Source organism: Neofelis nebulosa, chromosome 8 (genome assembly GCF_028018385.1).
Source record: "Neofelis nebulosa isolate mNeoNeb1 chromosome 8, mNeoNeb1.pri, whole genome shotgun sequence".
NCBI classification, from domain to species: Eukaryota; Metazoa; Chordata; class Mammalia; order Carnivora; family Felidae; genus Neofelis; species Neofelis nebulosa.
In genome coordinates this window covers 18,159,857-18,180,950 of record NC_080789.1, presented here as the reverse complement: position 1 = coordinate 18,180,950, position 21,094 = coordinate 18,159,857, and the positions used below count along the sequence as shown (strand labels likewise).

At 40.4% G+C, this 21,094-nt stretch overlaps 1 protein-coding gene across 1 annotated transcript; it reads left to right on the top strand.

Moving 5' to 3' along the window:
* Positions 1-54: 54 nt before the first annotated feature.
* TDG (thymine DNA glycosylase) lies at positions 55-21,068 on the top strand. Its single transcript, XM_058741574.1, has 10 exons — positions 55-213; positions 8,604-8,746; positions 11,126-11,367; positions 12,512-12,581; positions 14,148-14,283; positions 14,473-14,555; positions 14,635-14,729; positions 17,802-17,973; positions 18,405-18,530; positions 19,146-21,068. The coding sequence occupies exons 1-10, from the start codon at positions 191-193 to the stop codon at positions 19,274-19,276; spliced, it is 1,221 nt and encodes a 406-aa protein (XP_058597557.1). The 5' UTR covers positions 55-190; the 3' UTR covers positions 19,277-21,068.
* Positions 21,069-21,094: the final 26 nt, after the last annotated feature.

Below are 21,094 nucleotides of genomic sequence, written 5' to 3'. Positions count from 1 at the left end.
GTCAAGACTGGGAGGGGGGAACTGGAAGCTCCGGGGAGGAGCCTGAGCGTCCGCCGCTGTCCCAGTTCTGCCAGCAATCGTGTCCAGTCTCTGATTATTGTTGTACCGCCGTCGGTACGCCGCGGTACTACGGAGACCAGTCGTTCGCCTGCCCAGCAGGAGTAGCCGCTGACTCGAGCGGCAGCGGGGAATGGAAGCGGAGAACGCGGGCAGGTAAGCCCGGGGCGGAGCGCCGCCCTTCCCCCCAGCGCCCCTCGCGGCGGGGTTGGCCGGCGGGCGCGCGCACGCACGCAGGGGTCTTTAAAGGCCGCGGCCGGAGTACAAAGACCTGGCCTGCGCGTGCGCACTGCCACCCTCCTCGGGCCGCTCGGAAGCGGCGCCGCCTGTACCTGCGCCCTTCTTCCGGCCTTCCCGGCATCCAGCCGGCTTTAACAGGCGTTAATAAGCGACCCACAGGGTCCGGTTAATATCTCTTTCCGGTTGTCATTCTTGGCTACGTTTGCCTTCACCCTCCGTTATTATGCGAAGAGCTGTAAAGATGGAATATCACGCGTATCACTTCTGGAGCTTTAATTTTAAAATTAGTAGTTTTATTGTGGCTTCCTTTCCCGTAGGTTTAGTAAGATCAACGTCAGGGGCCACAAGGTGGATAACATTGCCGTACAAAGTCTCTTGAATTCTGTATTATGACTAATACTCCCAAGTAGTCATCTAAAAATGCTTTCTGGTGGTCTTGGGGGGGTGAATTTAATCAACTTTTCAGTATGTCCTTTGAGGAGTGTTAGATTCGTGGAGAGAACGTTTGGCAAACGCAGAGATTGCGAGATGCGAACTCCTCGCAGAAAACTAAATGAAAAAAAATCATTAGGGTAGCAGGATCCTTAAGAAAAACTAATGATTTACATTGGAATAAAATTCTGTAAGATCTAATAATTTTCCGGACTCTCCGGGGCCCTGAACTTAGGCAAGACACTTCACTTCTCTGGGCCTGTTCATGTCTGTAAAATAGGACATCTCTGGAATCCAGTTCTGACATGCTGTGAATCTGTGTTATGTGGAAGGGATTAGATCACCAAAACAGTCTTTATAGGTTAGGAAAGGAGGTGTATAAAGTGTGGTCTTTATCCTCGCTTTTCTGGTCAAGTCCTGAAATAAAGCACTGCACTTCCTTCCCAAAAGAACTTTACATTTAAAAGAATTCACCAGAACTTGTGAAATTCACTCCCACCTTTGCAATGTTACTTCAGATCAGTACTGAGACCTGGGTGAAGTCTACCATCAAATGAATTACACATTAGAAGACCTTGCTCAGTGCTTCAGAGCAAAGTAATAGGTCTCTGGTACGATGTTTACCTAAAATTTGGCTTATATGCTGTCTTAACCCATCCACAGGGTTATAGATCATTTTTAATTTGACTCACAAAGTTTTAACCTCAGGAAATAGAGAATTTTGTGTTAGTAGTGTAAGGGCTTTATCCTCGGGGATTCTGAGATGACTGAGGCCCCAGATAATCCTGAGAAAGTGGTTCTCTGTCACTCTTGACTTCATGCTAATCAAGGAGTAGAATGGAATGCCGGATATAATGAATTTACTTTTTATTTTGGAAGAGTAATTTCAAAAAAGTCAAAGGAAAAAATTCCATTAATATGGACTCTTTTTTTAAAAGAGAAGATAGGGGGCGCCTGGGTGGCGCAGTCGGTTAAGCGGCCGACTTCAGCCAGGTCACGATCTCGCGGTCCGTGAGTTCGAGCCCCGCGTCGGGCTCTGTGCTGACAGCTCGGAGCCTGGAGCCTGTTTCCGATTCTGTGTCTCCCTCTCTCTCTGCCCCTCCCCCGTTCATGCTCTGTCTCTCTCTGTCCCAAAAATAAAATTAAAAACGTTGAAAAAAAAAAATTAAAAAAAAATAAATAAATAAATAAAAGAGAAGATAGTTCAAGTATCATAACAAATAATGTCTACCCAGAGAGGAAAAAAAGAAGGAGAGGATCAGTATGTATCTAATGAGCTTTGGCATGGAAAGGACATTTATCAAAAATGGAAAGTAGGATGCCAAATCAAAAATGACTTTGTAAAAGTGTGACATGGGCTACTGAAAATACAGACTGGAAAGGTTAACCCTTAAATGAAATCAGCCTTTCTGGAAATGTTAGGGACCAAAAAGAACTTTTTTAGTTAGGTGTTGACATCGAGGGCAAGAAAGGTTTGGATTTTCTGCCTAGTCCACCGGCATGGTGTTAGTAGATAACAGGAAACAAACATTTGGTTCTAATTTTTCTTATCTCTATGTTAAAAAAAATGATTAGAGACAAGAAATGGCAGGATGAATGTCTTTAAGAGACAAGATCAATGAGGGCATTTAAGAGAACTTTCAGCTGCTCTAAGAGAAATCCAGTTTCCTGGCCTGGATAAATTATATGTCAAATGAGAAGCTAGATTACAGCAATCTTTAAGAACTTGGAGATAACAGGAGAGAGACCTGAAGCCTGAAAATAAACACATGAGTTCCTGTTTCTTCCTAGGTGGAGTCTGTCTTCTAATTTATTGACTTTGATCCTAAACAAAATTTTTACTTTTCAGTGGTTATTGAGCATATTTAAAAGGAACCAGTGGCCACTAGATTACAGTATAATTTGGGAAAAAAGCAAGATGTATCAAGCTAGGTTCATTCCCTTTTGGATAATGATACTGGACTAGACAGCATCAGGATGATGCTGACAGGAGGTATCTAAAAATTTAATCCTGTCCTGCTGTCTTTATTATTATTATTATTATTATTATTATTATAGCAAAATTACTATATACCAGGCACTGTTTTAAGTGTTTTACATATGTTGACTAATTTAATCCTCATAACCAACAAATTAGGTACAACTATTTCCATTTTGCAGATGTGGAAACTGGGACACAGAGGTTAAGGAACTTGAGCAGAGCTGAAATTTGAACGCAGGCAATGTGGCCCAAAGTCTGCCTCCCTGACAACTGTGCCACATATCACTTCTCTGTGGGCAAGACGAAGACGGACTGATGGCAGTCCAGTTAGGTGGAATCAAAGCTGGTTTACTGCCGAAAGAATCGAGGGCAGGCTGAAGAGAGGTCTATATTGATGTGTCTTGTCGTTCTACCCCAACTTGTTCTTTTCAGCAATTTAACAACTTCCGGGTGCTGTTGGAATGCTGATAAGATTTGTGAATGACCCAATTCTGGAAGAAGTTTGTGGAATTGGTAGTTTAAATCAGAATCCATATCCTAACAGCTGGAGTGTTGAATCCTCTTTTACCAAAAGAGGCACAGTTCTGTGCTTAGGTGCAGAAGTATCAGTGATGGGAGGGAGAGGTAATAAAAGGGCAGTTTTCATTGACGTTAAACTCAGTTTGAATCAACAGTATGATGTGGGTTCTAGTAAAGTTAATGTAATGGATTCTGCAGTAGGACTCCAGGATGAGGAAGCTGAGCCCTGCTTGGTTTCAGGATGATGGAGCTGTATCTGGAGAATTTTTATTTTGTTTTCTTTTAAGCACCAAAAAATGACAAAGTAGTGTAGAAACTTGAAGTCATACTATATGAAGAAGAGTTGAATGAATTGGGGACTCTGGCTTGTTCTAAATCTTTGTATTTATAGTTTCTAGTAGACTATGTACAGTAAATACCCAGTAATGTGTGGTGAATACACACAGTTCCACTTTGCAATATTAAATGTAGTCTTTAAATAGTTATGACGGTATTCCATTGTAGTTTATATACCTAATTCTCTTTAGTTGAGCATTTAGATTATTTAGCACTGATTTTGTGTGTGTGTGAGTGTTTTGTTTTGTTTTGTTGGGGCGGGGGGAGAGAGAGAGAGAAAATCTTAGGCAGGCTCCACACTCAGCACGGAACTTGAGGCAGAGCTTGATCCGCAACCCTCTGGTCATGACCTGAGCTGAAATCAAGAGTCAGATGCTCAACCGACTGAGCCACCCAGGCACCCCATTGATTATTATTTTGTAATTATTCAGTGTTGTATAATCATATTAATATGAATATTAAGTGAATAATAATATTAATATTAAGTGAAAATAATAAAATATTGCTATGAATTGTGTTCTTCCAAAATGCCTGTGTTGAAACCTAATGCCCAATGTAACGGTATTTGGAGGTGGGGCCCTCATGAATGGGATTAGTGCCCTTTTAAAAGAGGTCCTAGAGGTCCCTCACCTCTTCCATTTTGTGAAGATACAGCAAGAAGGCCACCCCTATGAACCAGGAAGTAGGCTCTCAGCGGACACTAAATGGTGTTTTGTTGTAGCAGCCCAAGAGGACTAAGACAAATGTATATAGAAAAGAGCAACTTAAATCTTTAAAATAGTGGAAAATACCTGAGTATTAAAGAAGTTGGAGGTGTTCATTTTAGAGAAAACCTTAAAGAGTTAGTTTTTGAAGTACAGCAAAATCTGAATTAATTGGACTCCTCAGTCAGCTGTGTGTGTGTGTGTGTGTGTGTGTGTGTGTGTGTGTGTTTTAAGTAAGACTGTTAGGAAATACACAATTCATTAGGAAAATACACAGTATATCAATTTCAGACGGCTGTAAAAACCAGTGCTTTGGGCACTGACGTTCAAGGGAAAGGGTGTGCATCTCTGATTTAGTCTTGTCTGATATCTCTGCCGTGTGCTTCCCTGCCCAGATGCCCTCTACCCTCATGCCACTGGGGATCATGCCAGAGATCGTATCTGAAAAAGCAAGATCCAGTTTTGTTTGCCTGTGTCTCTGTTGGGTAATACTGATTGTGTTTATATCGTTGTATATCGACGCACTTGGATGTCATTTCTAATTTTGGGGGCGGTTGTCTCTTAAGTTATGACTTGATGGGAGGTGTAAGGTTGCTAGTGAGGCTTCTGTCTCTAGTAGCATCCAACCAGAAAGGCTAAGACTCGCTAGGGAACTAATTGCTGGCTGCCCTGGGGTGTGACTACATCATACTTCCAGACTGAAAGACCCTCCAAGGCCAGAATTCAAGGAAATGTGTGCTAGGTCCTGGCACTGCCATTGCCAGAAGCAGAACAGGCACCAAAGAACCCGAGCGGAAGAGACAATCTTACTACCTTAGCTGAGTTTCACACATTTCTGGATAATGAAGAGACCTGTATCCATCGGGGTGGGGAACCATGGAGGGCTAGTCAAGGGTGTGGTTGGCCTGTGATGCTTTTTGGAGGAGTGAAAAATGAGTAGATGTCCTCCCGCCCTCCAAAAAGGGGGGGTGTGAATGGAGGCTAGGAGAGAGGAAGGGGTGAGCTTCAGGCAAAGGAGAGGCACAGAACAGTGTGGGGACAAACCAATGATAGGGAAGAAAAGTGAGCAAGGGGAAATAAGGTCATCCCTCACGCTTGGAAATTTGATACCAAATTTGAGTTACAGAAGATAAAAACCCTGGGATCTGGACAGATTGGTCCCGTTTCCTGTACATCGTCCACATATGTAAAAATCATTTTCACCGTGAGAGAACCCAGGTCCCGAGAGGAGGAGTGATGACCAAGTGCTCTTGTGTCGCTGTCCCTCGCACAGAGAAAACAAGCCTTGTAAAGTTGGCGTGATTCTGAATTACAAAGGGGCAAGTGTATATAAATACAACAAATGTATTAAATATCTTCTAATTAAGGTTGAACAGGTTTATGCTGCTTACAGTTGTAATTATCGCTGGATAATAGGAAATTGATTTAGCTAGAACTCTAGTTTCCTAGCTTTGAAGTCCTCGAAGGTTTTTTGCTTGCTTCTGCCAAATAATAAGAATGTTGTGTCGCACTCTCTTTCCTTTTGTTCTGTTAGGAAGCCGTTGAGATGATAAGACTCAATTTAATACTCAAAGATAGTGTATTACCTTAGAACTTACACATCGTATTTCTCATTTCTTTATTTTTCTATTTCTGTTCTATTTTAACTTCCTATAAAGTACCAGAGGTCATTTTTAGAAACATTAAGGGACACGCTGATATTATAGATAAGTTTCTCAATTTCTTTCAAAATTGATATATATCTCTAAAATAACACTTCTGGGTTTTTTTCTTCCTTTTCATTTTTTTCCTCAGCCATCTGATTTCTAAACTTAATTTTCAGGTTCTGCACTTCACATCTAAGTATGACCCTGAAATATGCGAACGGCACATTTTGGAAATTTGTTTTTTAATGTTCAGAATCCTTTTGCCATGTAAAATCTTCCTAAGTTAAATATTTTAAGTTTGGACTTTGTGAAGTGCTTGAAGTGGGACACATCTGTGAAACTCTTGAGAGTGGTGGCCAGAAACACGGGCGAGGGTGGAAGGTTGTCTTCTTGACAGTGTGACAGACTAAGAGGAGACGTCCTGCATTCTTTGGCCGCTCGCTCATTGTGACTTAACTGCGGCTGGCCTCAATCGAAGGTTACAGTTCATTGTGCTGGAATATCCGAAGGGTAACAATACAAGATCTCTCAACGTAACCTAGCAATATCTGACCCCTCCTTAGGGTATTTGAGTATTTAAGTCATAAACACTGAACAACCAATGATTTTACAGTTCATCAAAAGGAGCTATGAATATTATTAAAGAAAAGTGTGGTGGAAAAAGAGGACATTTTACTTTGTGCCAAGCATGATTTAAGTGCTTTTCTTCAGCTTTTACATTTGAGATTCTAGGACTTGTCTACATATTTCCCCAACGTGCAGCCTTAGGTTACAATACTGTTTCGTGTTCCTTTCTGCTTTAAAGTCTGTATTAAACATTTTCTGTGCTTGAAAAAATATCAGTACATTAACTTTGCTGCATAGTCTTTTCATGTTACTAAAGTTTACTGGATTGTCGTACCTATTTTTTATGTAACTGGAAACAATATACTTAAAGAAGTAAAAGTCTTAAGATATAGTGTAATACCTTTCTAATTCTTAACCTTTTCTTTAACAGCTTACCCTTGAAGATAGCTTGAAGCTAAAATTCCTCTCCAGTGGTTTGTCCATTAGGATTTGGCCCCTGTCTTTGAGCGTCCGGGATTTCAGCCAGGGCTCCCACAGATAGTCTGTTACCCTGTGGCTGCTTCAGCCATTTAAGCTTCTGCTTTAGTTTGCCTCCCCCGCCATCCCAACCATTTTATTAAGATATGATTTATGCATAATAAGATTCATTCATATAAAATGTACTAGTTTATCTTATTTGTTTATTTATTTATTTATTTATTTTGAACAAGCAAGCGGGAGAGGGGCAAAGAGAGAGGGAGACACAGAATCTGAAGCAGGCTCCAGGCTCTGAGCTGCCAGCACAGACCCCAGCGTGGGGCTCAAACTCACAAACCTCTAGATCAAGACCTGAGCCAAAGTCGGACACAAAACCAGCTGCACCCCTAGGCGTCCCTAGCTTTTCTTTTTAATCTCTACTTTCTGAGCTTCCCCTTTTCTTTCTCCATAACTAATAAGTGAGTAGCTTGCCACAGAAAACGACTTTTCTCTCCAAATGGTAAATGACACTGACCCATTTTATTTCCTAGTGTTTTCCTTCCCGTTGTGTATGTAATGGCATCGTTTGGCATTAGATGTAACTTGAGTTCCAGAAAATACATGTTTGCTTCCATAGCTTTTGTGCTGCAGGCAGCAGTGTGAGACAGTGATGCGTAGTCATGAGAAATTGGTTTTTGGCCATTGTTTTTTGTGTTCCTTATATTGAACTGAGTACTTGGAACAAAGTCTGAAAGATGTTCAGAGAAGAGATTTAAAGTGTTTTTCCCCCATAAATTCACAGATATATGCAAAATGTCCATTTCTATCCCTCATCTAGTGGTAAAAACCCAGCAACAATTTAAAACCAGATCCAATGCATAAATCATTAAATAGGCAAATAAACCAAAAGAGAACCTTAAGTAGATTGGAGGGAAGGCAGGAATGGGGAGTTGTTGGTCGAAGGAGAAAAGCTTCCAGTTATAAGATGAGCACGTTTTAGGGATCTAACGTACATGGTGGTGATTAGAGCTAATAATACCTTGCTACGTACTTGAAAGTTGATAAGAGAGTAGATTTTAAATGTTCTCTTTACAAAAAAGAAATGGTAATTATGTGATGTGATGGTGGTATTAGCTAAGACTTAGTAATCATTTTGCAAAATATGTATCAAATCAAAACATCATATACTTTTAACTTACACATTTCATGTCCGTTGTATCTCAGTAAAGCTGGGTGGGGTTAGGTTGGAGAGGATCTTATGACCAAAGAATTAAATGTGAAGATAGAGACAAACTGTTTGTATGGACACTTTAACCCTGTATGAGCTGCTGTGCCTTTTAAGTCTCTCTGCTAGCAAATTCCCATGATCTCATTTCAGAGAAAGCACAGGCTGACTTGACAGGACTGGTAAGTTTTATTGCTGACACATCTTGTCATTAATCAGTGGGAGAGTTCCTTAATATTGGTTAATAGGCACAAAGTAAAAATCGGGTGAATACACACATTTAGGAATAGACCTTCCTCCTCCCTTTGCCCCTATTATCAACTCTATATATTACAGTCTGACCACACAGTGTTTGGATCCTAAAGGTTATTAAAGCTCATCATTTAAACTTCTAGTCGGGTAATTTTATTGACATGTCTTGTACTTAATTGTTCTTTCAGCTACTCCCTTCAGCAAGCTCAAGCTTTTTATAGATTCCCATTTCAACAAATGATGGCTGAAGCTCCTGATATGAATGTTATGGACGAACAGCAAATGCCAGCGGAAGTTCCAGAACCAGTGCCTGCTCAGGAACCCGTACAAGGTAGTTTTCATCAGGATAGTTGAGAAAAGTAGCTATTGGATTGGCCAGCTTATGTAAGAAAGGGTTTAATGAAGAATTTTTATTTTATTTTAGTATTTAAAACGTTAACCACTTTTTAAGTATGTGCCAGGCACTGTGATACATTTGGGGGAATAAAAGAACATGGATCCTGCCCTCAAATAGCTCATAATCTAGTAGGAGAAAATAGTAAGTAAACACATGGTATGCTTTAAGCACACAGTGGTGAAGAGGGGCACAGGATGCTGTGAGAGCGCATAGGGTTGACACTAACTCGGACCGAGGTTCAGAAGCAGCTTCCCAGAGCTCTGGAAGTCAAGGGTGAGGAGACTTTATCCCCATGAAGAATGCGGTGGGGAATATTCCTGGCCTAGGGAATAGCGTGGGCAAAAGACAGACGTGAAGAATCATGACAGTTAAAAAGTAGTTATTCTGTGTCTTTGGGAGTCTGGTGTACAGAAAAAAAATAGTGATCAATGAGGCTGGAAAGTGCCTTGTAACTCGAAGAATGTATGTTGTCTCCTGAAGGTGGTAGGGAGCTTCTGAGAGGATGGAAGCAGAGGGTGACGTAAACAGAGTAACATTCTAAAAGTCAGCCTGGGAAAAATTATAGAGGATAGAATGGATGGTAGGGAGTAAGGCAGAATTTGGAGGCGAAGAGTGGATTCGAGACTGAATAATCTGAGGATGAAATGAGGAAGACCTGAGGGGCTGGAGAGAAGAAGGTAATGGTTTTCTCCAGTGTGGCAGTATCATATGAGAAATGTGTTCAAGAGTTTCATCTTACGATTCCAGAAACACATCTGACTCCACTGCATTGGAGATACCCCTGCCGATGACTCTCCTATTCTTCTGGGCTGGCAGCACTGGGACTTCCCAGCTACAGGCCAGTGGAGGTGGATCCCTTCGCATAGAGAGTGGCTAAATCAGTGTGGGGTAGAAGAGAGGAAGGACAGGATGCTGGGTTAGGGAACTGCCTAAGGGTAGTAGAATGGAGGAGGGGCCTAAGAAATTAAGAGAGATGTTAAACAAGGGTAAGAAAAACAAACCTTCCTGTTGGGTAACTCTAGGTCAGTTGTTCTTGACTGGGCGTGTTTCCCGCCCCCCGCCCCCCCCCCAAGGGACATTGGGCAATATCTGGAGACAACTTTGATTGTCATGATTGGCAGGGTTCTACTGGCATCTATTGAGTAGAGGTCAAGGTTGCTGTTAAACATTCAGTAATATACAGGACAACCCTGTATATTACTTAAACAGAGTAGCATTCTACCAAAATCATTCAACCTAAAATGTTAGTAGTGCTGAGATTGAGAAGCTCTGCTTTAGGTCCTAAGACATCCCTGGTCTTGCATATTTTTTCTTTTTTCTTTTCTGTTTTTTGAAGTTTATTCATTTATTTTGAATGTGCAAGAGAGAGCGAGGGAGGGGCAGAGAGAGGGTGAGAGAATTCCAAGCAGGCTCCACACTGTCAGCACAGAGCCCAACTTGGGCCTCAAACTCTCACGAACTGTGAGATCGTGACCTGAGCCGAAACCAAGAGTCCGGACACTTAATTGACTGAGCCACCCACGTGCCCCCCTGGTGTTGGCTTTTTTTTTTTTAATTAATTTTTTAACATTTATTTATTTTTGAGAGAGAGCACGAGCCAGAGAGGGGCAGAGAGAGAGAGGGAAACACAGAATCCAAAGCAGGCTCCAGGACTTGAGCTGTTAGCACAAAGCTCCATGTGGGGCTTGAACCCACGAACTGTGAGATCATGACCTGAGCCAAAGTCAGATGCTTAATCAACTGAGCCACCCAGGTGCCCCCCTGGTCTTGCCTTTTGAAGACTACTTTCCAGCCCAGAGATTTCATCTTCGGCATCTCTAAATTCACCTCTTTGGCTGTGTGTGGAACACTCATCTCTAAAACAAGCCCAGAAGCCATTTGAGGTTTTCTATTGCTGGAAATTATGGGAAAATCGAGTTAAAAGGTTCCTTCCTCCCTATTTTTTGCTCTATTTATTTTCTCGTTTATTGCGCTGTTTATGTATTTACATTTAGAATTTCTATAAAATAGGACATGAATGCTTTAAATCCCTGGGGAGATCAAGATGACAGGGAAGAGTCCATGGGAAATCAATCTATGATCATTATGTACGTTTCATCCCGAGAACAGCTAGCAGAGGAAGGAGGGCAGGGTATAGGGCCTCGAGAACCCCGTCCTAAGATGAAGGAAGAGGGAGGGTACTGCAGAGGATGGTGAGGCTGGGAGATAGGAGAAGGTAGCAAGGGCGTTGATGGGGTGACTACTGGGAAAGCTGCCTGATGTTCTTAAGTTATGTTTTTCTGCATCTACTTCCTTGAAATTCCTGTGTTTCAGAGACTCCAAAAGGAAGGAAAAGAAAACCCAGAGCAACGACACCAAAAAAACCGGTAGAACCCAAAAAGCCTGCTGAGGCCAAAAAATCTGGCAAGTCCACAAAATCAAAAGAAAAGCAAGAAAAAATTACGGACACATTTAAAGTGAAAAGAAAGGTAGACCGTTTTAATGGTGTTTCAGAAGCTGAACTTCTAACCAAGACCCTCCCGGACATTTTGACTTTCAATCTGGACATTGTGATTGTAAGAATTTTTGTCCTCGTTTGGTTTTATAAATAGTATTGGTGAATTAAATTTACATAACCTCTGTTCTTGCAAATAGCATTTTGTTGAACCATTTCTAAGAATCCTTTTGGTAGTAAATGGTGTCATTTTGTCACCTTCATAAGGTTGTGGACACATATGGATGTGTCTAAGAGGATGGGCTCCAGAGTACGGCTGTCTGGTTTCAGGTCTTGCCATGTGGGTATGACCTTGAACAAGCCTTAACCTTCCTAATCACCAAGTTTCCTTATTGGTGAAGCAGGGGTGATAATAGTACCTTCCTCATAGGATTGCAGTTAGGTAAAATAATCCACGTGAATCACTTAGATTGCACATTACGTGTGAGTTCTCTATAAGTGATAGTACTGATTTTGAACTCTGATTTTTGTCAGTAACTGTAAGAAACATCAGCATGCAAACAACTGTAAATGACGTGGAGTGAGTGGCTTGGTGGGAGTAGAGAAGCAGGCTGTGGCTGGACCTGGGCTCAGTTGATCGGTTGCTCCAGGACCTCTCTCTTTCCAGTCCGGTTGGGTGGAGGTGGGGGCTTGGGGACACGAGGGAGTCACACTGTTTTTTATCTTTAAAATTTATTTTTTGTTTTACTTTTTTTTTTTTTTTTTTGCATTGGAGTATAGTTGACACACTTCCATTAGTTTCAGGTGTACAACTTCCATTAGTTTCAGGTGTTCAAGTTTATTCATTATGCTGTGCTGACGGCAAGCGTAGCCGCCATCCCTCACCATACGCCGTTGCCGTGCCATCGACCCTGGTCCCCGTGCTGTGTCTCCCACTCTCCTTCACCCGTTTTGCCTGTCTCCCCTGCCTCTGGCCACCACCAGTTTGTTCTCTGTATCGATGATCTGTTTCTGCCTTTTTTTTTTTTTTTAAACTGGTTTTTCACAACAGCAGCAACACTTTTGATATAAAGGGAATTTTTTTTTTCCCTCAAAATGAAATACTTTATTCAGATCAAAAATAGGTGCTTGATAAACGGGATTGCCGATGATGCTGGATTAAATTTTTATTTTAATAAATTTAGTTTTGTCCATCACTACTCCACAGAAGCCCTCAGGCGTAAACCCTACTTTTCAAGACTTAAGTGTATAAACATTTTTTGCAGATTGGCATAAACCCGGGACTAATGGCAGCTTACAAAGGGCATCATTACCCTGGACCTGGAAACCATTTTTGTAAGTAGTTCTTGCTTTTATTTTTTTACTTTTAAACTAGATATCTTTGTTAATAGTTTGGGGTTTGTTTGTTTTTTTCCTTTTTAGCCAAACTGTGTGGTTTTTTTTGTTTTTAAGTTTATTTATTTTGAGGGGAGGGGGAAGAGCACAAGCAGGGGAGGGGCAGAGAGAGACAGAATCCTAAGCAGGCTCTGTGCTGAGCATTGAGCCCCCAACCAAGGGCTCGACCCCACAAACTGTGAGATCGTGACCTGAGTGGAAATCTAGAGGATGCTCAACCAGCTGAGCCACCCAGACCCCCCAGATACAAACGTGTTTTCTGTGCATGCGTGCACAAAAATAAAAGGCTTGAAAAAGATACGTCACTGTTCATGTTTTGGTGTAAGAGAACGGAGGGGCAAGAAAAGTAGCACTTTCTCTTTTGTTTTGCTAATTGTTTTAAATGAGTTTTACTACTTTTTAAAATGAATTTTCTTTTTTAGTTGTTACCTACAGTCATAGTAACAATAGTACATCATTGTGCCAGTATAGACAGAACACTGACCTTTCCAGATTTCTGCTGATCTTATTTCCTAGGAGAGATGAAATGCATTGATCGTTGGGAATCAAGCTATAACAGTTAAGAAATTCTGTGACTAGAGACATTCTGTTTTTCTAATTTTTTTTTAATGTTTATTTATTTTTGAAGGAGAGAGAGACAGAGTGTGAGTGGGGGTGGGGGCAGAGAGAGAGGGAGACACAGAATCTGAAGCAGGCTCCAGGCTCTGAGCTATCAAGCACAGAGCCCGATGCGGGACTCGAACCCACAAACCGCTAGATCATGACCTGAGCCAAAGTCAGACACTCAACTGCCTGAGCCCCGTTGTAGGCGCCCCTACTTCGTATCTGTATTAAAGACCCTCATACTTGTGGAGTGAATTTTAAACCCAATTGTAACTACTGTTGTATTGTCTTAATATGTAAGTCGACTTACCTAACACCACCTAATAGAAAAAGGCATGCAGTAGGCCCTCAGAAAATACTAGTTGGTTATCTAAGAGTTACATTAAAAACATTTAGGGCAGAAGATACAATAATGTGTTTTGGAACTAAGGACATATTGTCTCCATATTTAAAACAATTTCTAAGAGACGTTTGAATTTTTAGTTTTTTCCATTTTCAAAGTGTTGGAATGTTCTGGGTCTGTTGGTGTATGTTTGTCTCTTTGAGGTATTCCAGCGGCAAGCAGTAGTATGACTAGTTCCTAGAAAGAAAACCAGTTTTGAAGTCTTCTACACTGACTAGCTGTGTATTCTCAACAGCCATTTACCTTGACTGCCCTGGGAAGAGGAGATAAAAATAGTAATTAATATTTCATAAGATCATTATGATTAAATGAGATAATCCATGCAAAGGGTTTATTAACACATAGTGATTGCTTGATATGGTATTTGACCTATAATTTCCTAAATATCCTAAATGTTTTTTTTTTTTTTTTAAATTTCAGGATAAATGTAGACTACCATAGTGATTCATGGGACAAAAACCTTTGACCTACATGCAAATAAACTGAACTCTCTTTCACAGGGAAGTGTCTGTTTATGTCAGGCCTGAGTGAGGTCCAACTGAACCATATGGATGATCACACTTTACCAGGAAAGTATGGTATTGGATTTACCAATATGGTGGAAAGGACAACACCAGGCAGCAAAGATCTATCCAGGTAATTTATTTTTATAGGTTGGAACCTGACCATGCTGGTGTCTCATATACTCTAGGAACGCTCTATGTATCTAGTGCAAGCTGAGCTTAACAAGTATATGAATTGACGTTGTATTGAAAGCTCTCTGAATTCAGCATATTATAAATATTACCGTACTTATATTTTGACTACTTTTTAATTCAATTTTAGTAAAGAATTCCGTGAAGGAGGACGTATTCTAGTGCAGAAATTACAGAAATATCAGCCACGAATAGCAGTGTTTAATGGAAAATGTAAGATTTACTTTTAAATTTTGTCTTTTTTCTTTGCTAACATTATGGACAACGTAAATATGTTTGTATTTCATTTTAGGTATTTATGAAATTTTTAGTAAAGAAGTTTTTGGAGTTAAGGTTAAAAACTTAGAATTTGGACTTCAACCCCATAAGATCCCAGACACAGAAACTGTAAGTCCTTAAAATTATATTTGTATATCAGCTAAATATCTAGCTAGTTTTCCTTTTTTTATTTGTCCTATCCATGGTAACTTGTGCCATGAAAACAAAGCACTGGATTTTGTTGAGTAATAGTTATCTATCAATTCAAACTAATAGTTGCAGATTAATTCAGATACTGCTATTAAAGAAAGAAACATTTGTCAGAGAAAATGTCTTATGTTATTTGGCTAAAATATTGAGAGGAGCTGGCTAACATACTACATTCAAAATATATTTAATGGCATATTCTTACCAAATTCAAGTAGATTAGCCCTTACTCGGTATGAAACAAACATATAAATACAGACATGCTCCCAATTAGTAGCACTGCTCAGTGCCCCCTGTTTGTATATCTTAGCCCAGTGTCGTTGTGGAGCCATCTAAATAGTGTGCAGCCCGGTTGCAGACAGACATCCAGACAACCTGCTTGGCCCTTGGTGTATTTACTGTCTTATACATAAAGGCATCATGAAGTAACAGTGGTTTTCAAACTCTGTTATTTCTGTATCGCTTCTGCAGACACTTACTTAGTTCAGATTTTGCTTCTTAAATCTAGTTTTAAGTTTTGTTTACAACTTAAAAAGAATTTTTTTTTAATGTTTCTTAATTTTTGAGAGAGAGAATGAACAGGGGAGGAGCAGAGAGATAGGGAGACAGAATCAGAAGCAGGCTCCAGGCTCTGAGCTGTCAGCACAGAGCCCAACGTGGGGCTCGAACTCACAAGCCGCGAGACCATGACCTGAGCTGAAGTCGGACGCCTAACCAGCTGAGCCACCCAGGCTCCCCTTGTTTACAACTTTTTGAAAAACAACATACAAACACAGACACATGTGTTATAGACAACATTTTATTTATTTTTGTTTTTACTTTTTATTCTTTTCTTTTATGTTTATTTATTTTTGAGAGAGAGAGAGAGAGCCAGAGGGCAGCCGGGGGACGGGCAGAGAGAGAGGGAGACACAGAATCCAAAGCAGGCTCCGGGCTCTGATCTGTCAGCACAGAGCCCAAGGAGGGGCTGGAACCCACAAGCGGAGCCGAAGTCAGACGCTTAACCGACTGAAGCACTAGCCGCCCCTTTTTTTGTTTTAATAAGTTTTTATTTATTTATTTTTGAGAGAGAGAGGGAACAAGTGGGGGAGGGGCAGAGGGGAAGGAAGATAGAAGATCTGAAGCGGCCTCCCTGCAGACAGCCGAGAACCTGATGCAGGGCTCAAACCCACAAACCGTGAGATCATGACCTGAGCCGAAGGCAGCTGCTCAACCAACTGAGCCACTCAGGCACCCTGACAACATTTGAAATGATGGAGGAGCCAGTGTGTCAACAGGTTTTTGTGGAGACCTCAGAATAAAGTTTCTGCCACCTCCGTACATTTGCACTTTTCCTTTTCAAATTTCTTCTGTCTTTAACTTGTTACAAATATGTCATTGACAGAGTAGGTGTAGCCCTGGTCTTTGTTTAAACCAAGGCCTACGCTTACCTACTTTAGTAAAATTGTACAGGTGAGTTCATTGCTTCCTATAGATTACCTCATTATTGTCCCTTAAGAGCCAAATGAGGCTCAGGTACGTCTCTTGGGTATTTGTGCCCGTAATAGGGTAGTACTAACTGAATTTGAATCCTATCATGATAGGTAATTTTAGCTCTGATATTGAGCTGACAGTATTTTTACCTTTTAAAATATATTCTTCATCATGAGATTTTAACAGTTGTTGATGTTAGTGACTCTTCTTTGAAACAAAAAAAGACTTTCAAATTTCTGGATCATTTTAATTGAAGAATATCTTAGGATTCGAAAAAGTGCTACTACATGACCTGGCAGCATTTGCACCTACATATGTTTGTGAGTCAGGAGTTTCTAAATGCCTTCTACGCAAAAGAAAATGAATAATTTGCTTTCTATAATGTTATGGAGGCCAATATAAAAAAAAAGTGCAAGAAATTGCAACTGGAAATTCCATAAACTGACAGCCTCACTCTTTGATATACATGTGATATATATTGTTATATATTTAGTATTCTATGAAGAACAATTTGTCACCATTATCCAAAATGATAAATGCAAATGTCTTTCTGCTGGGCGTTGCACTTCTAGGAATTTATCCAAGAGATACACTCACACATATTCAAAATGAAATATGTACAAGCTTTTTCACTACACCTTATAATAATAAAAGACTGGAAACAACCTAAATGCCCACAGCTGGGTCTTGGTTAAATAAGTATGCAAGTACTACACAGCTGCAAAAAAAGAAAGGCTAGGGGCACCTGGGTGGCTGAGTCAGTTGGGTGTCCAACTTCAGCTCAGGTCATGATCTCATAGTTTGTGAGTTTGAGCCCCGTGTCGGGCTCTGTGCTAACAGCTTGGAGTCTGGAGCCTGCTTTGGATTCTGTATCTCCCTCTCTGCCCCTCCCCCTGCTCATGCACTCGCTCACTCGCTCGCTCTCTCTCAAAAATAAATAAAACATTAAAAAAAAAAAAAACAAAGTCTTTTTACTCTGCTCTAGATATCTGATACAGAATTGTCTCTGAATACATTGTTTAGTAAAAAAGCAAGGTGTAGAACAGGGAATAGAGAACATGTTATCATTTGTGTGTTTTTTAAAAAGGGTGAGGGAGAGTACATATATTAGAGACATTTGATTCTATATTCACAGAATACCTCTGGAACCAGCAACTTTGATTGCCTCTGGGAAGAGAACTGGGTGGACAGAGACAGAATTGGGGGGGGAATACTTTCCATTGTATACTTCTTTTGTGCCTTTAGAATTGTGAACCATATGTTCACTGTTAAAAAGACAAGACTGTTAATTGGTAAATGAACATGGGGGGAAAGCCTCATTATTTTGATTTCTTGACTTTGCAATAAGTAAATTTTACAAATTTTAACTCAAGAGACAAAACTACTGTTACTGATTTTATATATATTAATATGTGGTAGGCATCATAATTAATCCCCCCAAAGATAAATTTTTAGATCTCAATGTGAGTGGACTCAATAGATTTGTAACATTTATGTACCTGTAAAATTTTACGATTTTAGCTCTGCTATGTTATGCCATCATCCAGTGCGAGATGTGCTCAGTTTCCTCGAGCCCAGGACAAAGTTCATTACTACATTAAGCTGAAAGACTTACGAGATCAGTTGAAAGGCATCGAACGAAATACAGACGTTCAAGAGGTGCAATATACATTTGATCTACAGCTGGCCCAAGGTATGTTTCCATTTTCGCCCTGTTTTTGGGTGTCTTGGATATATACGCTACTGAATGCACGCACATTGTGAGTTTAAAAGCAAGAGAAAGGAGAACAGTTACATCGTCAGCCAGAGTGTTCTGACAACGGATGTTAGTCACTGTTAAAATCTCCTTTTACCAAAGTTACCCATCTGTCGTGGGTGCTCCTACAGATGTCGAAGATAGAAGAAGCAACATAGCCTACCGGAAATTAAATCTGATAGGCTTTTACAGTTCCGATGAGTTAATTTAATAAATGTTATAAAGAGTTTAAAAGATGGCAACAAAAGATAGATCTCAGCACACTTGAACACTCACGAAAAAGATTTGTTCATGAGGATTTCTGAATGAAGCTGTTTTCAGAAACGTCGTACAAAAACAGCTGTAAATCCCTTTTACCCTCTCCACAGAGGATGCAAAGAAGATGGCTGTTAAGGAAGAAAAATACGATCCAGGTTATGAAGCAGCGTATGGCGGTGCTTATACTGAAAATCCGTGCAGTAGTGACCCTTGCAGCTTCTCTTCCAATGGGCTAAGTATGTTCCTCCGTACGTGTCTGTCTTTCTCTCTTCCTCTCTTTCTTTCTTGCTCACGCGCACTAGCAAGGGAGGGGCAGAAGGAGAAGGAGAACGAATCTCAAGCAGGTTCCATACCCAGTGCAGAGCCTACAGCAGGATTCGATCTCACGACCCTGGGATCCTGACCTGAGCTGAAATCAAGAGTCGAATGCTCAACCGACTGAGCCACCCAGGAACCCCTGTTTGTTTCTTTCAAACACTTGGTTTTGTCAGGACTGGGGAAATGCACTTTAGGTTTTTAAAAGAGAATGAATTATTGAAGTGTGGGAATGGTACTATGAAAATCTTTTTAGTGACAGTGAAATGTGATGGTTATCTGAGGTTTCACCACGTAGGTGTTAGCAGCTCATTTTCATTAAGTCATTACGTCATTCTAATCACATTCCCTCCCTGAATGACCATTAAGGGTTTCTTAGTCCTGTATCTGCCGAGAGAACAGAAATTTATTATTGTATTCAAGAAGCTTGCTGTTTTAACGGCAGTCCTCCTCCGCTGGACTGCTAACATCTCTTGATGAATCGTGTAAAGGTTTTTAGATAGAATGAACTAACCTTCTTCTCCCCACCCTGGCAGCTGACAGTGGAGAATCAACTTTCAGTGACATTCCAAATGGGCAGTGGATGACCCAGTCGTTTACAGACCAGATTCCTTCCTTTAATAATCACTGCGGGACTCAAGAACAGGAAGAAGGAAACCATGCTTAAGACTGGTGTTTCTCAGCTCTACCTAAATGCTGCAGTTTTAATGCAGTAGTCAAGAAGGGGCTAACTGAAGCATTTTATTAGTATTTTATTCTGGTGATATAATCATATTATGGTTGTGTGGTAGAATCAACTGTATGAACCTGAGTAAGCTTGGAAGAAAAAAGCACGGTTTTTTGTGTATGAGTTTTTGTATTTGAATTAGCCACCATTCCAGCTTTTTATAAAGTATATTTCATTATGAAGAAATTGATTTTCTTTTGGGAGTCACTTTTAATCTGTAATTTTAAAATGTAACTGTCCGAATATTTATACTTGATTATGAACTGTGCATAAACCCAGAGATACCATTATTCCTTTTATGCCTAAGAAGGGCATGCTAATAATAATTAGCACCGGTCAAGAGGCAGATGTGTTGAATTCTATATGTGAAGCTAACCCCCAGGGGAGTCCCATGTGGTGCTGTCTAGCGGTGTTTGACAGGCTCCCTGAGGCGTACTCACCCTCAGACCCCTTGGCCTCACCAGCAGGGAGGGTTTGGGAGAGTTGCTCAGCCGTAGAAATGTCAAGTGTGGCCTAACCCAGCCTTCTCTGACAGGGCGCTGAGCCCTGCCTTTGGCCTCCTCACCCCTGCGTGTTAATCCTCTAGTATAGGCAGAAACTGCCCTGCTGGAATGGTAAATTCCAGAGAATGCAGTAGACCTTTTAAAGTTTGTTATTTCTTCTGTGTTTTACTTGAGAGACAGACATTTGATAGGGAAGGAACTGAATTTTTCTTACGGTATCTAGCACCTCCTTGGCTTTAAGGGCGTAACATGGAAAGTGGTGAGAAATGAACTCAGGCTGAGCAACAAGAAGCTGGGGTGTTTGATAATCTTATTTAAACTGGTGCTTTATGTACGTGAGATGTATTAAAATAACAGAATTTTTCTTGCTATGTGAATCTAATAAGCTGTCACTTAAAAATTTTTCTCTGCGTCATTGCTGTCTGTTACTGTGGACTTAAGTGAGCCTCGTGGCAGGGTTAGTTTGAAGTAACGTACTTGTGTGATTTTCTAATGCCTTTTCCATGGTGCTACAGATAGTCCAGACTACTAGGCCTGGTGGATAGTAAAGCTGGGTATTCAGAAATGCCATTTGCAATTAACTCCTGGTCACTTCTGAATATCCTGATTTCGTACATACCCAGGGAGCATGCTGTTTTTCAATATGAAAATATTTATGAGGTGTTTTTTTTTCCTAAGAGATTATATGGCTTGTTCTTCTCTATATGATAAGAGAAACAAATTCTTGTGAATCTTAACATACTTTTTAGCTGTGGCTATGATGGATTTTATATTTCTTTTAGTCTAGGTCAAGCTGTGTAAAAGTCATTCATGTTATTTAACTCATGTACTGTACTGCTGTTTACATGGATGTTTCATGCGGGTGCTTTGAAGTGCCTTGCATCAGGGATTAGGAACAATTGAATTATTTTTTCATGGGACTATGTAAAGCATGGAACTAGGAATTGCTTTGGTATATAATGATTGTAGCTTTACAATAGATTTTTTTTTTTAATCTGACTGGAGAAAATACCCTTAAAATTATAATGGACCCTCGTTAGAGAATGGGTTTGAGGATTTTCCAAGCATACAACAGTGGTGTTTTTCATTACATTTGACAGATGAGTAGTAAACGTTGATATATCCCCTATGTGACAATATGAGACTTTTTCATTAAATAATATTGGAAAGGTTTTTAAATTCATTTGGAAGTCTGATGGTTTTTACAATAAAAATACCAAGAATGATTATCCTAAGTTGCAGGTTTTTCTGCGGC

Bases quoted from the DNA above. Each gene is read 5' to 3' on its own strand.
- TDG (XM_058741574.1), top strand. From the start codon at position 191: ATGGAAGCGGAGAACGCGGGCAG. The intron at 8,747-11,125 runs GTAGTTTTCATC...CCTGTGTTTCAG, and splicing joins TGCTCAGGAACCCGTACAAG to AGACTCCAAAAGGAAGGAAA. The intron at 11,368-12,511 runs GTAAGAATTTTT...CATTTTTTGCAG, and splicing joins TCAATCTGGACATTGTGATT to ATTGGCATAAACCCGGGACT.